The sequence below is a fragment of the Temnothorax americanus genome, unplaced genomic scaffold, assembly GCF_048541705.1.
Source record: "Temnothorax americanus isolate GAGA-0224 unplaced genomic scaffold, ASM4854170v1 Scaffold9, whole genome shotgun sequence".
Classification (NCBI taxonomy): domain Eukaryota; kingdom Metazoa; phylum Arthropoda; class Insecta; order Hymenoptera; family Formicidae; genus Temnothorax; species Temnothorax americanus.
The window spans coordinates 234,641-252,175 of NW_027509812.1; the positions used below are offsets into that span (position 1 = coordinate 234,641).

Here is a 17,535-nt window from a genome sequence, read left to right on the forward strand (position 1 = left end):
AAGGCACTTTCAACTTTAATTGGAATCATCTGTCATTTGTATTTATCGATTCTTTGTTAATAAAATATTCTTTCTACATTCAAATACAACGCAATAAAAAATTAGATTGTATTCTTGTCTTAAATTTAGTTAGAGAAGTAAATTAATTAGCTGGAATTTATTAAAAATAAATAGCTTACAATTATAAATTATAAATTAATTAATTGAACAATTAAACAGCCGTTATTTTTCCGCTTGAAACCATCAGGAGGCATTACTCGTCCGGCATACCATTATCGAACGTAAATTTGCGAGCTCGTTCGACTTGTATTCGACGAAATTCCTCGCTGCTTGTTTTGCACAGTGTCATTTTACATCGCATTAACGGGAAAATAACAGAGGAGAGTAATGAAGGAGAACGCCGGCGCAGATTTTCTTGCGATCGTTTTTCTCCGCCGCCTTAATGGTGTGTGTGAAGCTAGCGTCTCATTTTGCGGAAACTCACAAATTATTGAGAGTTCTGACTTCCTTTTCAATAGTTCTAGAGTTCCTGCTAGTTTAAACAAATAGTTCTGGCTTTTAAAGCCAAAAAACGCGTCAGTACAAACTGAGACGCTAGGTTCACGCAGCGTCTCACTTTGTCCTACACAAGTTCCACTACTGTATCTCATCAGATTTTGCGAGATCTATAGTTCTATAACAGTTCTATAAAGAGTTCTGCCATATAAAAGCAAAAAAATTAATTATAAAGTACTAAAAAAAATTACCATGTAACGAGTATACCGAGTTGAGACGCCAGTTGAAATCTCGGAGTTCCGATTTATGTAAAATATTTTTCGAGTAGTTCTGAGCATATTGAAGCATTTCTTAAAAAGTTCCGAGCGTTAGAATATTTGTGTTATATTTTAAAAAATTAATATTAACCGAAAAGTAATCATGACGGAAAACGATGAAACGCTAAGCGAAATCTCGGAGTTCCGGTTTATATAAAATATTTCTCAAGTAGTTCTGAACATATAGAAGCATTTTCCAAAGAGTTCCGGGCGTTGGCAATGTTGTAAAATTTTTAAATAAATTAATAACGCTCGAAAGTCAGGAATTTATCGAAAATAGGTGAGACGCTGGCCGTATTTCGACAGTTCTGCGAGTTTTATTATAATTTTCGTACAGTTCTGAACGTGTTCTAACGTTTTCTAAAGAGTTCTGGCGATAAACATTATTTAATCATTTTTTAAATAATTTTTATCGCCCGAGAAAGACGCATTTACGGGTATATGGGTGAGACGCTGTAGGAAATCTCGGAGTTCTGGCTTATATAAAATATTTTTCGAATAGTTCTGAACATATAAAAGCAATTTCTAAAGAGTTCCGGGCGTCGGCAATGTTGTAAATTTTTAAATAAATTAATAACGCTCGAAAGTCAGGAATTTATCGAAAATAGGTGAGACGCTGGCCGTATTTCGACAGTTCTGCGAGTTTTATTATAATTTTCGTACAGTTCTGAACGTGTTCTAACGTTTTCTAAAGAGTTCTGGCGATAAACATTATTTAATCATTTTTTAAATAATTTTTATCGCCCGAGAAAGACGCATTTACGGGTATATGGGTGAGACGCTGTAGAAAATCTCGGAGTTCTGGCTTATATAAAATATTTTTCGAATAGTTCTGAACATATAAAAGCAATTTCTAAAGAGTTCCGGGCGTCGGCAATGTTGTTAAATTTTTAAATAAATTAATAACGCTCGAAAGTCAGGAATTTATCGAAAATAGGTGAGACGCTGGCCGTATTTCGACAGTTCTGCGAGTTTTATTATAATTTTCGTACAGTTCTGAACGTGTTCTAACGTTTTCTAAAGAGTTCTGGCGATAAACATTATTTAATCATTTTTTAAATAATTTTTATCGCCCGAGAAAGACGCATTTACGGGTATATGGGTGAGACGCTGTAGGAAATCTCGGAGTTCTGGCTTATATAAAATATTTTTCGAATAGTTCTGAACATATAAAAGCAATTTCTAAAGAGTTCCGGGCGTCGGCAATGTTGTAAAATTTTTAAATAAATTAATAACGCTCGAAAGTCAGGAATTTATCGAAAATAGGTGAGACGCTGGCCGTATTTCGACAGTTCTGCGAGTTTTATTATAATTTTCGTACAGTTCTGAACGTGTTCTAACGTTTTCTAAAGAGTTCTGGCGATAAACATTATTTAATCATTTTTTAAATAATTTTTATCGCTCGAGAAAGACGCATTTACGTGTATATGGGTGAGACGCTGTAGGAAATCTCGGAGTTCTGGCTTATATAAAAGATTTTTCGAATAGTTCTGAACATATAAAAGCAATTTCTAAAGAGTTCCGGGCGTTGGCAATGTTGTAAAATTTTTAAATAAATTAATAACGCTCGAAAGTCGAGAATTCATCGAAAATAGGTGAGACGCTGGCCGTATTTCGACAGTTCTGCGAATTTTATTATAATTTTCGTACAGTTCTGAACGTGTTCTAACGTTTTCTAAAGAGTTCTGGCGATAAACATTATTTAATCATTTTTTAAATAATTTTTATCGCTCGAGAAAGACGCATTTACGTGTACATGGGTGAGACGCTGTAGGAAATCTCGGAGTTCTGGCTTATATAAAATATTTTTCGAATAGTTCTGAACATATAAAAGCAATTTCTAAAGAGTTCCGGGCGTCGGCAATGTTGTTAAATTTTTAAATAAATTAATAACGCTCGAAAGTCAGGAATTTATCGAAAATAGGTGAGACGCTGGCCGTATTTCGACAGTTCTGCGAGTTTTATTATAATTTTCGTACAGTTCTGAACGTGTTCTAACGTTTTCTAAAGAGTTCTGGCGATAAACATTATTTAATCATTTTTTAAATAATTTTTATCGCCCGAGAAAGACGCATTTACGGGTATATGGGTGAGACGCTGTAGGAAATCTCGGAGTTCTGGCTTATATAAAATATTTTTCGAATAGTTCTGAACATATAAAAGCAATTTCTAAAGAGTTCCGGGCGTCGGCAATGTTGTTAAATTTTTAAATAAATTAATAACGCTCGAAAGTCAGGAATTTATCGAAAATAGGTGAGACGCTGGCCGTATTTCGACAGTTCTGCGAGTTTTATTATAATTTTCGTACAGTTCTGAACGTGTTCTAACGTTTTCTAAAGAGTTCTGGCGATAAACATTATTTAATCATTTTTTAAATAATTTTTATCGCCCGAGAAAGACGCATTTACGGGTATATGGGTGAGACGCTGTAGGAAATCTCGGAGTTCTGGCTTATATAAAATATTTTTCGAATAGTTCTGAACATATAAAAGCAATTTCTAAAGAGTTCCGGGCGTCGGCAATGTTGTTAAATTTTTAAATAAATTAATAACGCTCGAAAGTCAGGAATTTATCGAAAATAGGTGAGACGCTGGCCGTATTTCGACAGTTCTGCGAGTTTTATTATAATTTTCGTACAGTTCTGAACGTGTTCTAACGTTTTCTAAAGAGTTCTGGCGATAAACATTATTTAATCATTTTTTAAATAATTTTTATCGCTCGAGAAAGACGCATTTACGTGTACATGGGTGAGACGCTGTAGGAAATCTCGGAGTTCTGGCTTATATAAAATATTTTTCGAATAGTTCTGAACATATAAAAGCAATTTCTAAAGAGTTCCGGGCGTTGGCAATGTTGTAAAATTTTTAAATAAATTAATAACGCTCGAAAGTCGAGAATTCATCGAAAATAGGTGAGACGCTGGCCGTATTTCGACAGTTCTGCGAATTTTATTATAATTTTCGTACAGTTCTGAACGTGTTCAAACGTTTTCTAAAGAGTTCTGGCGATAAACATTATTTAATCATTTTTTAAATAATTTTTATCGCCCGAGAAAAACGCATTTACGGGTATATGGGTGAGACGCTGTAGAAAATCTCGGAGTTCTGGCTTATATAAAATATTTTTCGAATAGTTCTGAACATATAAAAGCAATTTCTAAAGAGTTCCGGGCGTCGGCAATGTTGTTAAATTTTTAAATAAATTAATAACGCTCGAAAGTCAGGAATTTATCGAAAATAGGTGAGACGCTGGCCGTATTTCGACAGTTCTGCGAGTTTTATTATAATTTTCGTACAGTTCTGAACGTGTTCTAACGTTTTCTAAAGAGTTCTGGCGATAAACATTATTTAATCATTTTTTAAATAATTTTTATCGCTCGAGAAAGACGCATTTACGTGTACATGGGTGAGACGCTGTAGGAAATCTCGGAGTTCTGGCTTATATAAAATATTTTTCGAATAGTTCTGAACATATAAAAGCAATTTCTAAAGAGTTCCGGGCGTCGGCAATGTTGTTAAATTTTTAAATAAATTAATAACGCTCAAAAGTCAGGAATTTATCGAAAATAGGTGAGACGCTGGCCGTATTTCGACAGTTCTGCGAGTTTTATTATAATTTTCGTACAGTTCTGAACGTGTTCTAACGTTTTCTAAAGAGTTCTGGCGATAAACATTATTTAATCATTTTTTAAATAATTTTTATCGCTCGAGAAAGACACATTTACGGGTATATGAGTGAGACGCTGTAGAAAATATCGGAGTTCTGGTTTATATAAAATATTTTTCGTGTAGTTCTGAACATATAAAAGCAATTTCTAAAGAGTTCCGGGCGTTGGCAATGTTGTAAAATTTCTAAATAAATTAATAACGCTCGAAAGTCAGGAATTTATCGAAAATAGGTAACTCTTTAGAAAACGTTAGAACACGTTCAGAACTGTACGAAAATTATAATAAAACTCGCAGAACTGTCGAAATACGGCCAGCGTCTCACCTATTTTCGATAAATTCCTGACTTTCGAGCGTTATTAATTTATTTAAAAATTTAACAACATTGCCGACGCCCGGAACTCTTTAGAAATTGCTTTTATATGTTCAGAACTATTCGAAAAATATTTTATATAAGCCAGAACTCCGAGATTTCCTACAGCGTCTCACCCATGTACACGTAAATGCGTCTTTCTCGAGCGATAAAAATTATTTAAAAAATGATTAAATAATGTTTATCGCCAGAACTCTTTAGAAAACGTTAGAACACGTTCAGAACTGTACGAAAATTATAATAAAATTCGCAGAACTGTCGAAATACGGCCAGCGTCTCACCTATTTTCGATGAATTCTCGACTTTCGAGCGTTATTAATTTATTTAAAAATTTTACAACATTGCCAACGCCCGGAACTCTTTAGAAATTGCTTTTATATGTTCAGAACTATTCGAAAAATCTTTTATATAAGCCAGAACTCCGAGATTTCCTACAGCGTCTCACCCATGTACACGTAAATGCGTCTTTCTCGAGCGATAAAAATTATTTAAAAAATGATTAAATAATGTTTATCGCCAGAACTCTTTAGAAAACGTTAGAACACGTTCAGAACTGTACGAAAATTATAATAAAACTCGCAGAACTGTCGAAATACGGCCAGCGTCTCACCTATTTTCGATAAATTCCTGACTTTCGAGCGTTATTAATTTATTTAAAAATTTAACAACATTGCCGACGCCCGGAACTCTTTAGAAATTGCTTTTATATGTTCAGAACTATTCGAAAAATATTTTATATAAGCCAGAACTCCGAGATTTCCTACAGCGTCTCACCCATGTACACGTAAATGCGTCTTTCTCGAGCGATAAAAATTATTTAAAAAATGATTAAATAATGTTTATCGCCAGAACTCTTTAGAAAACGTTAGAACACGTTCAGAACTGTACGAAAATTATAATAAAACTCGCAGAACTGTCGAAATACGGCCAGCGTCTCACCTATTTTCGATAAATTCCTGACTTTCGAGCGTTATTAATTTATTTAAAAATTTAACAACATTGCCGACGCCCGGAACTCTTTAGAAATTGCTTTTATATGTTCAGAACTATTCGAAAAATATTTTATATAAGCCAGAACTCCGAGATTTCCTACAGCGTCTCACCCATATACCCGTAAATGCGTCTTTCTCGGAGCGATAAAAATTATTTAAAAAATGATTAAATAATGTTTATCGCCAGAACTCTTTAGAAAACGTTAGAACACGTTCAGAACTGTACGAAAATTATAATAAAACTCGCAGAACTGTCGAAATACGGCCAGCGTCTCACCTATTTTCGATAAATTCCTGACTTTCGAGCGTTATTAATTTATTTAAAAATTTAACAACATTGCCGACGCCCGGAACTCTTTAGAAATTGCTTTTATATGTTCAGAACTATTCGAAAAATATTTTATATAAGCCAGAACTCCGAGATTTCCTACAGCGTCTCACCCATGTACACGTAAATGCGTCTTTCTCGAGCGATAAAAATTATTTAAAAAATGATTAAATAATGTTTATCGCCAGAACTCTTTAGAAAACGTTAGAACACGTTCAGAACTGTACGAAAATTATAATAAAATTCGCAGAACTGTCGAAATACGGCCAGCGTCTCACCTATTTTCGATGAATTCCTGACTTTCGAGCGTTATTAATTTATTTAAAAATTTTACAACATTGCCAACGCCCGGAACTCTTTAGAAATTGCTTTTATATGTTCAGAACTATTCGAAAAATCTTTTATATAAGCCAGAACTCCGAGATTTCCTACAGCGTCTCACCCATGTACACGTAAATGCGTCTTTCTCGAGCGATAAAAATTATTTAAAAAATGATTAAATAATGTTTATCGCCAGAACTCTTTAGAAAACGTTAGAACACGTTCAGAACTGTACGAAAATTATAATAAAACTCGCAGAACTGTCGAAATACGGCCAGCGTCTCACCTATTTTCGATAAATTCCTGACTTTCGAGCGTTATTAATTTATTTAAAAATTTAACAACATTGCCGACGCCCGGAACTCTTTAGAAATTGCTTTTATATGTTCAGAACTATTCGAAAAATATTTTATATAAGCCAGAACTCCGAGATTTTCTACAGCGTCTCACCCATATACCCGTAAATGCATCTTTCTCGGACGATAAAAATTATTTAAAAAATGATTAAATAATGTTTATCGCCAGAACTCTTTAGAAAACGTTAGAACACGTTCAGAACTGTACGAAAATTATAATAAAATTCGCAGAACTGTCGAAATACGGCCAGCGTCTCACCTATTTTCGATGAATTCTCGACTTTCGAGCGTTATTAATTTATTTAAAAATTTTACAACATTGCCAACGCCCGGAACTCTTTAGAAATTGCTTTTATATGTTCAGAACTATTCGAAAAATCTTTTATATAAGCCAGAACTCCGAGATTTCCTACAGCGTCTCACCCATGTACACGTAAATGCGTCTTTCTCGAGCGATAAAAATTATTTAAAAAATGATTAAATAATGTTTATCGCCAGAACTCTTTAGAAAACGTTAGAACACGTTCAGAACTGTACGAAAATTATAATAAAACTCGCAGAACTGTCGAAATACGGCCAGCGTCTCACCTATTTTCGATAAATTCCTGACTTTCGAGCGTTATTAATTTATTTAAAAATTTAACAACATTGCCGACGCCCGGAACTCTTTAGAAATTGCTTTTATATGTTCAGAACTATTCGAAAAATATTTTATATAAGCCAGAACTCCGAGATTTTCTACAGCGTCTCACCCATATACCCGTAAATGCGTCTTTCTCGGGCGATAAAAATTATTTAAAAAATGATTAAATAATGTTTATCGCCAGAACTCTTTAGAAAACGTTAGAACACGTTCAGAACTGTACGAAAATTATAATAAAACTCGCAGAACTGTCGAAATACGGCCAGCGTCTCACCTATTTTCGATAAATTCCTGACTTTCGAGCGTTATTAATTTATTTAAAAATTTAACAACATTGCCGACGCCCGGAACTCTTTAGAAATTGCTTTTATATGTTCAGAACTATTCGAAAAATATTTTATATAAGCCAGAACTCCGAGATTTCCTACAGCGTCTCACCCATATACCCGTAAATGCGTCTTTCTCGGGCGATAAAAATTATTTAAAAAATGATTAAATAATGTTTATCGCCAGAACTCTTTAGAAAACGTTAGAACACGTTCAGAACTGTACGAAAATTATAATAAAACTCGCAGAACTGTCGAAATACGGCCAGCGTCTCACCTATTTTCGATAAATTCCTGACTTTCGAGCGTTATTAATTTATTTAAAAATTTTACAACATTGCCAACGCCCGGAACTCTTTAGAAATTGCTTCTATATGTTCAGAACTACTTCGAGAAATATTTTATATAAGCCGGAACTCCGAGATTTCGCTTAGCGTTTCATCGTTTTCCGTCATGATTACTTTTCGGTTAATATTAATTTTTTAAAATATAACACAAATATTCTAACGCTCGGAACTTTTTAAGAAATGCTTCAATATGCTCAGAACTACTCGAAAAATATTTTACATAAATCGGAACTCCGAGATTTCAACTGGCGTCTCAACTCGGTATACTCGTTACATGGTAATTTTTTTTAGTACTTTATAATTAATTTTTTTGCTTTTATATGGCAGAACTCTTTATAGAACTGTTATAGAACTATAGATCTCGCAAAATCTGATGAGATACAGTAGTGGAACTTGTGTAGGACAAAGTGAGACGCTGCGTGAACCTAGCGTCTCAGTTTGTACTGACGCGTTTTTTGGCTTTAAAAGCCAGAACTATTTGTTTAAACTAGCAGGAACTCTAGAACTATTGAAAAGGAAGTCAGAACTCTCAATAATTTGTGAGTTTCCGCAAAATGAGACGCTAGCTTCACACACACGCCTTAATGGAGAGGACGCTGGGCGCGCGAGCGCGAGATTATTTGCGAAACATCAGCTCCGGAGAGCAGGAATCTCGTTTTGACGTTTCTCGAGTCTAACACTTCGTTATTCTTGTGCAATAGGTCTCGATCACGTATTTTCATTCACTTTTTATTTAATTATTCTACTCACCTCTTCCTCATTTTCCTCCATTCGAGCCTCTTTCGGCGTGAACCTTTCTTTATCTCTCCCTCACACACACACACTCACACACACACACACACACACACACACACACACACACACACACACACACACACATTTTTACTTTTTCTATATAAAAACAGAAAGTTTCAAACGTCTCTTGTTGATTGGCAAAATGAATCTCTTCGTTATTATAGTGTGAAAATGTAACACGACACAATTTCGTTTGTCACTTTTGCAGCAGTAGATATAATATAAAAACTGCCGAAATATATGCAAGAATTTTTGCCCGACTAGAAACAAATCGCAACTCAGATATAGCGCAGAAAAAAAATTAGCTGTCGGTGCGTGATAACTAAATAGTCACCCGAGACTTATTCCGGGTTAACGGATTCACAGGACAACAGGAGCGAAACGCGAGCTCTCTCCGCGCGGATTTTGCGCCCTTATCATGTCACGCTTCGTTACTATCTAGCAAAAGTGGATGAGCCGTAATCTCGTGCTGCAAGAAAACGGGACTCGTTCCGTTCCGTTGTCAGTCTCTTTGACGTCGCAGGTGTCATCGTGCACGAAGATAATACCGGGATATGCTCCACCTCCGCGGGAACTTGCTTATTTCTCCTCGCATTTTCAATGAGATTTGCAGTGCTTGGCCTTGAGTTGCACCGAGTCGGCATTATTTCTGACGTGGATTCATATTACTTACTTAACAAAGCATATTTAACAGAGAATTTGAAGACAATAAGCGGAAGGCTACACGTTACAAATTTTGAAATTAGGTATTCTAATCGGTTTTTACAAAAACTCCTTTACGAACCTTAATAAAATCCTATTACAAAATTGTCGGAATTTAATTCATAACTGAGGTTTTAAAAAGAGTCCTCTATTTCTCACGTTTTCACATTAGACTCTTTGTTATTTTCACGCACATTGTACTTTACTCCGCCTCATTACGTAGGAAATCCTATATAATTATGAGAAAAATGAAATATCTGATTGTGAATAGAATTCTTCATACGCTGCACTTCATCATTATATCTGCAGATGATACCGATGCAAAGGTTTATTACAACATTTTTCTGAGTATAGATATCACTTTACCATATAAATTCTTAATATTCTTACCGGAACAACACTTTCTCTCGGTATATATATATTAATTTTATTAAATATCTCATTATAAAACAAGAAAGCATAAAATTCTAACGCAAAAGTAGAAATATACGTATTTATAATTATCTTATGGAAATAAATTCTATAAAGGAATAATAGTAAAAGAAAAGAAATTGTAGAGGAATCTCTTAAGAATTTAGAAAATATAACGTATTACACAGATTGTGTAAAAGTTATTATTAAAATAATTAATAAACAATATTGCAGACGTCTTTATACAATAAGTTTTCAAAGCTGCCAAAAAAGATTCATTTAATCTTGATGAATCGCAATAATCGCAGATGTTCACGAAAAGAGATATTTTAAAATACGAGTAGATAGAGTGAGAAAGCACTAAACTAGCAAAAGCATCATAAGATTAAAAAGGAATGGTCGTTTACAGCCACCACCGTTTGATGTTGCAGGTGTCATAGGCGGGGTGAGGCATCGTCTGAGTGGGGGCTCCGCATCCGCCCTGAGCTACGGGGGCGAAAAGTACGGCAGAAGCGGAAGGTCCGGCGACGGTAGAAGCGGGGGCGGCGGCAGGGGGAAGGAGGATGACACCAAGAGTGCAGAGAACGTGTCCAGGGGGGTTTTACCCTCGAGGCAGAGCCTCTTGGACCTCGTCAGCGGTAAATTCATGGGCCGACACACACCCACTACTACACCTCACCACTACTACTATCAGCAGCAGCAGCAGGTTGGTTACTGCCCGCGATCGCGCGATAAAATATTCGTTTCACTGCCATACTCGTCGGGGAAACGTCCCGAGGAGGACATTTTGCGCGCGAACTCGCTGTCATTGAACACTTCGATGTCGGTCGTCAAATATTCTTTCCCAGAATCTGATTTTTACCGGTTTTTCAAATCTATCCACGTTGAAAGAACTACAAAGTTCGACCGAGAAAAGTGAATTCACGTAATTATAGAATCTTTTTATAGGAACTTCTAAAAATACTCATAAAGTTATCAAGATTTAATTTCTTTAATAAATAAACTTTATATATATGCACGCAATGCAAATTTGAAGACCATTTTTTTTTAATATGAATGATTTTACATTGTTATCATATCCGACATTGCGGGATAGATAATGAGAATGAGAACGAATAAAACACAATGGAAAAGTAAGAAAATAAAGGAAATGATTCTCTAACATAGGTGCTTTAACCAGTTAACTATTTCAATAAGGTTAAAGCAACGAAATAATAACCGGTATTGTATTTACTTTCGTAAAAATCGTCATGCAGGCATCTCTGAGTTTGGCAGGACAGGCGCGTTTAATACTAAACTAATCGACGCGGAAAAAAAATTTTAATAACAATCCCGCGAGCGGATAACAATTTTTGCAGTATCCGTTTCATTATGCGCGACAACCGCGTACGAGCCATATATCTTAATGGTTCGACGGAAAAAACCGATATGGAAAATATGTGTAACAAGAATCTCCGAGAGATGAAAAAAAAAACAGCTATGTATTGCCCGTAGCTAGTAATTGAGCAAAATATGATGAGTACATTAAACAACCGGTATTGTCGACTGTGGTCGCGGGAAAAACAGCAAGTTTCGGTGAAATTTATTTTTAAAAAATTAATCATATTGAGAGAGAGAGAGAGAGAGAGAGAGAGAGAGAGAGAGAGAGAGAGAGAGAGAGAGAGATGACCAATTTTTCTCAATAAATCATTTGTGCCATGACATATATTTTACAGCATATTTGAGAATTGCTCATTTATAAATATATATGCGATATTTATAAAGATTATTATACAATATACATTTGTAGACAAAAATCTGTAGTCGTTGCACTCTTGCATAAAGTAACGTCGCCTCGTGACACTTCATACATCGTAATTGGTTTAGGTGTATTCTGTGTCGCAGCGATACTTCAGCTCGTCACGGGACTCGCTTTCGGGGGGATACGTGAATCGGGGGGCGAGCGAGCTCGATCTGAGCCGCAAGCCGAGAAGAAGGGACCACCTAAGGGGCAGATTCAAGCTGCCATATACAGTTGCGCTCACGTCCTCGCGTGACCAATCGCACCTCCACACACCGGCATCAGTCAATCATCTCAGCAATAGTAGCTGCAACGGCACTGAAACGTGAGTACTTCATTGGCGAACAATCGCGCGGGCGACCGATTTCAATTATCGTCGGATATCAAGTTTCGTTTACGTATCCTTGAGAGCCATTCTTTTTCCATATTTCGATATCGAGAAGAACGAGTATTCGCGGAAAAATTCAATTTGATGCTAATTTCCCTCTTTGTGGGAGATCAAATCCGCGATAAAAGTTCAGGAAAATGAATGTACCGAAGAAGATCCGTAGTGAAGGATCATAAATATTCAAGTGACTTCTTGGAGGTTTATCCGTGACGGCGTTTCTTGCATTACTAAGGATCGCTTAATTGTGCCAGGAGCTTCTTTAAACAGAAATATCTTCACAGCAGCACGGAATTGTCGGAAACAAAATTGCAGGGGGAAAATCCCCCTATATTATAGGGCCTATAATATAGTGTAAACTTTTTTTTCTAATCGATGAAGCCGCATGGCGCGTGTACAAAATTGCACGGGCTCTTTTCCGGCTGCTGCGAACATTCAATATTTTCCACATCGTAATTTTTCACATTGATACGCAAATCCTCGCACACAGTGCGAACGGTAACGGGAAAAAATAGACAGCCGCGTGTCGCGGAACGTGTCCAGGGGGACAAAAGTAATTAATCAACGCACGTTCGCGCTGAATTACTGTCTCAGGAGGTACACGGCGCAACAACAGCAACAGCAACGCGGTAGTAGAGGCTTTCCCGGCCAACCTGGATCGAGGAATTTTCGCACGGGTGCGCCAAATTGGTCCTTCATCTTCGATCCTGCGGGACGTCTTTGTTACTATTGGTCGATGGTGGTTTCTCTTGCCTTTCTTTACAATTTCTGGGTGATCATCTATAGGTTTGCCTTCCAGGAGATCAATGGTTAGTTCGCAATGCGCTTACGACCTCTTTCGAATTTTAATTTTAAACGCGTTCACAGGAGCGTTTTATGTAGGACATGTCCTAAGAGATGTCTCTTTTAAAGTCTAGAAATTGAGTGTTTGAATCGAAGCTACATTGATTTAGTTTCTTGAGATATTTATTAAATCGTGAAATTGTAAAAGAATTTAGTTTTTATATTATGTTGCATAAGCGAGATTCATATTCAAATATATTTCAATAAATACAAGACTTTTAATCGAGTTTTTAATAAGATAGGATGTAGAAATTATAAAACGCTCCTGAACACGAAAAATTATTAAATTACGTCATGATATGTATTTTTTGATTTATCCATATGAAAACGTTCCAAAGTAAATTGCTTTTAATAACATTTTATATTCAAAAGTTTTGAGAAATTTATTAAACGAATTAGATTTTTGTTAAAACGATCGTAATTGTAATGTTTACTCTAATTAAGTATCAAAGCGAGCAATAGCTCTACGATTTATGAAACGATACGCGAATATTGAAACATATGAATTAAATAGAAAATAAAATCGCTATGAAATATTTTGCATATACAGACCATTGTAGAAGCTGCTTTTTCCCAATCACGAATACAAAAAGCCAGGTTAAATATAATGGTGATCAATACGGAAGCATCAATAGCTTTCGACCTATGAACCCATTATAACTGATTGAAAATGAAAAGATTTTAACGAATTCGGGCATAAAAAGGAAATATTTCAAAAGCAGATTTAACTTTCAAAAGGGTTTTATCTGGCATTAAGGATTAATTAATACTAATCGTAAATACGTATGTTGTACATATTGAAAATGGGCATTGTTTTGCTTGCGAATGCAGGAGAAACTCGTTGGGTGTGGTTCTGCCTGGACTACTTCTCGGATTTTTTATACGTGCTCGACATAGTATTTCACATTCGAACGGGATACTTGGAAGACGGCGTGCTGCAAACCGACGCCACGAAATTGAGAAATCATTATACGAACAGCACCACGTTTTACATAGACATCCTGTGCCTGCTGCCCCTCGACTTTTTATACTTATCTATAGGATTTAACAGTATGCTGCGAAGTTTTAGACTCGTAAAAATTTACCGGTAATTGTCACTTTTTTTATTACCTTTTACGAAATTTACGATACTCTTATTTAATAATTATAAATTAAACGATAAATTTAAATGCCAAATTTATGATAATTTTTTTTTGTGCAATATTTTATTTATCATACTTATTAATGTGCTGCCATATATTCTTATATAGTATATACAATCAAAAATCATAGATTTAATGCATGATGCATGATATATACAACCATTTTTCGGCGCGGCATTAAGTGGAGCGCAACGAATTGAAATATTTTTTTTTATAAATTCTTATACATATCGCGGAATCCAAAAACGTCCTCAACTCATAAAAATTTCATTTCCGTTTCAATGATTTAAACAATGATTTAAATGCCAAATTTATGATAACCTTTTTTTGTGCAATATTTTATTTATCATACTTATTAATGTGCTGCCATATATTCTTATATAGTATATACAATCAAAAATCATAGATTTAATGCATGATGCATGATATATACAACCATTTTTCGGCGCGGCATTAAGTGGAGCGCAACGAATTGAAATATTTTTTTTTATAAATTCTTATACATATCGCGGAATCCAAAAACGTCCTCAACTCATAAAAATTTCATTTCCGTTTCAATGATTTAAACATGTATACGAATCCGACCCGAAAACTAAAGTCATTGTTGCGAATTTCTTTTCTTGTTTCGACTACCATAATTGACTTTGAATGTGCAAGTTCGGATTTTCTCTCGCGCAACAGCATTAAGTGAAGTGACTTACTTGGAGTAAAGCGAGATTGAAAAAGATCGCGAAAGTTCGCGATTAATGTCATATAGTAACACGATGCTGATCTTTTACACGCAAACATTTGCACATTCTGATATCAACGTTTCAGACGTACCGCAAAAAATACGTTGAACGAACGGGGTGGCTCGTATTGTATCTCAATATTATTCTTTATTAGAAACAACATTATGTGAAAGAAAAACGCGACTTATTATCGCGAGATTTCTGCGTCGATGAATCTGGCAGCCAATGCTTTGTAAAATTCGATTTTGTCAGGACCGATGGCACCGGCTTATTTATTACTAATTGTGCGTATCCTACTCCCATCTAACATTGACATTGTGGACGCGACATTTGTATTAAGCAAACGGAACTCGGAATCAGTGACCACATTTAGTGACAAATGGTGGCATTGAGAACACAGACCATGGACATGTTTACGAAGACTGACGGTAAAAGGGGTCGAAACTAAAGAGAAGACAAATGTAATATGGTAAACGTAATAACCCATTCTATTTAACGTTTTCATTGATCGTTATCTCATACTGAAATAACAGTCATTGGATTGAGTTTATTTTAACTTAGAAACTAAAAATAGCAGTAAAATTAAAAATGAAAATTATGAACTTCTTTCAATATTTTCTTTTTTCGCTGTCTGCTACAGTCCATCCTTTAATGGACTGTAAATTATTGATCGCGATAGTTTCAATCACGGCGCCACGCTGCGCCATAAATCGCTGAATTGCACGAACGGCGGAATCTCGCCGCACTCGTAAATCGTAAATAATAATTGGAAAAAAAGGACAAGAGCACATATTTTAGCCTGTTGAAGGCACAAGCTCGAGCCTCCCCGTCGTACGCGTGATGATTAAAAACACGTTCGTCCCACGTTCGTTGAACGCGCTCCACGTGATTCCCTGCCGCCGAATATCCTCTAAGAGGAATTCTGAAATTTATCGCTTCGCGACCGCCGAAATTTCCGCCAATTTTCTCAAACCGTTTTCTCCGTCTCTGACGTAGGTTCTGGGCGTTCATGGACAGAACCGAGCGACACACGAACTACCCGAATCTGTTTCGCTCCACCTCCTTGATACATTATTTACTAGTGATCTTTCACTGGAACGGGTGCCTCTATCACATTATTTATAAGAACAACGGCTTCGGCAGTAAGAACTGGGTGTTCAGCGACTCCGAGACGGCGGACGTTGTTAAGCAATACCTGCAAAGCTACTACTGGTGTACTCTTGCCCTAACGACCATCGGTGATCTGCCCAGGTATTTACTTATTTATTTATGCGTCGACGTTACATGCATGTTACACGAGTTAACGCAAGAAAATTTAGGGCGAATATATCGTTGATATATTTGACCAGACATTTCTCAATGCTCGGAAAGCTTCTTCATGAAATTACCTTATTCGCATATGCAAACTCTTATTCGCTTAAGCAAATTTTATTCATGCTGTTCTACTTTTATACAGCAAGATACATTTGATCTTGTAAATAGCATATGAAATGAAATATGGAATGGCGGTATATACAGTTTGTCTTGAACGTGTACAAAGGAAATTTTGCCGTTTCAGCCGTCGCAAAACGTATTATGCAACAATTCGAGTGATAGTCATTTCGTGACCTATCTGGTCTTTTACAAATCCGAGACTTTCCTTCGAAAACGTCAAGGAAACTCGCGGGAATAGCTTTCGCACAATTGTAATCCATTAACTATATTTATTCTCAAAACAATACATATGTAATAAAAGTATATATAGACCGTGTATATACGCAGCTACGAGAATTTTTTTTCGTTTTTAATTCTATTTTCGTATTTCCAGTGTGGTATTCCCACGAATCCGCTATCATTAACCACATATAACATTTCGCGTGTAATTCCACGGATTCGTGCGATGATGATCCGTCTGCAATTTTTTGAATAAAAAAGCGACGAACAAACCGTCACCGCTACTACGTTATAATGCTGTACCGCGACGCTAAACCAAAATGTAGCTGTGATAAAAATCGCCGGCAATGTGAATGCGAAATGTCCAAACCACTCAAATAAAAGAAAACCGCCAGACAAACAATCAAATAACCGATAACCAAATTCATAAATTTTTTACGGTATTTAGATCTCTGCAATGCAGCATCGAGAATGCATTCATACCGATTATACTGCGATTTTCTTTGACAACGTCTGTATTTTAATTTTTTATATATGCAATTCCAAAATTTGTTAAATTTTTTTATTTGAAAAGCCCATGGAATATTTTAATTATAAAAATGTTTGTGAATGCAGAAGAAAGCCCGAAGTCATTCTTTCGGACTCGATGAAGAACCGTATATAATCGAGGAAGGAGAATCACACAGTTGCGAATAAATGAGTCCAGTATTTTTGTTAGCGCACTTAAAATAGAGAAACTCATGCGAAAGAGTGAAAAAATACCGGAGACATTTCCACGTCGGCCAATGTATTTGTGTTGGACAAAGAATTTCTATTCGAAGTTAGTTTTCATTTGGAACGACGACATCGGTGCGATGAATGATTAATTAACAGATGTAAAAAAGAATTGTTTTATGACATAGTCGAAGAAACGTATTTCTCTATTCGTGC

At 35.8% G+C, this 17,535-nt stretch overlaps 1 protein-coding gene across 7 annotated transcripts in view; it reads left to right on the top strand.

Moving 5' to 3' along the window:
• LOC143907924 (cyclic nucleotide-gated channel alpha-3) overlaps positions 1 to 17,535 on the top strand; it is a 184,399-nt gene that overhangs the window by 90,452 nt on the left and 76,412 nt on the right. For 6 of the 7 annotated variants that reach the window (XM_077425057.1, XM_077425051.1, XM_077425054.1 and 3 more), the window contains exons 4-8: positions 10,503 to 10,777; positions 11,938 to 12,176; positions 12,831 to 13,045; positions 13,911 to 14,166; positions 15,949 to 16,203. In XM_077425057.1, the coding sequence (XP_077281183.1) occupies positions 10,503 to 10,777; positions 11,938 to 12,176; positions 12,831 to 13,045; positions 13,911 to 14,166; positions 15,949 to 16,203 (1,240 nt within the window). The remainder of the gene's footprint in view (positions 1 to 10,502; positions 10,778 to 11,937; positions 12,177 to 12,830; positions 13,046 to 13,910; positions 14,167 to 15,948; positions 16,204 to 17,535) is intronic. The other variant, XM_077425055.1, reaches the window with a different exon arrangement.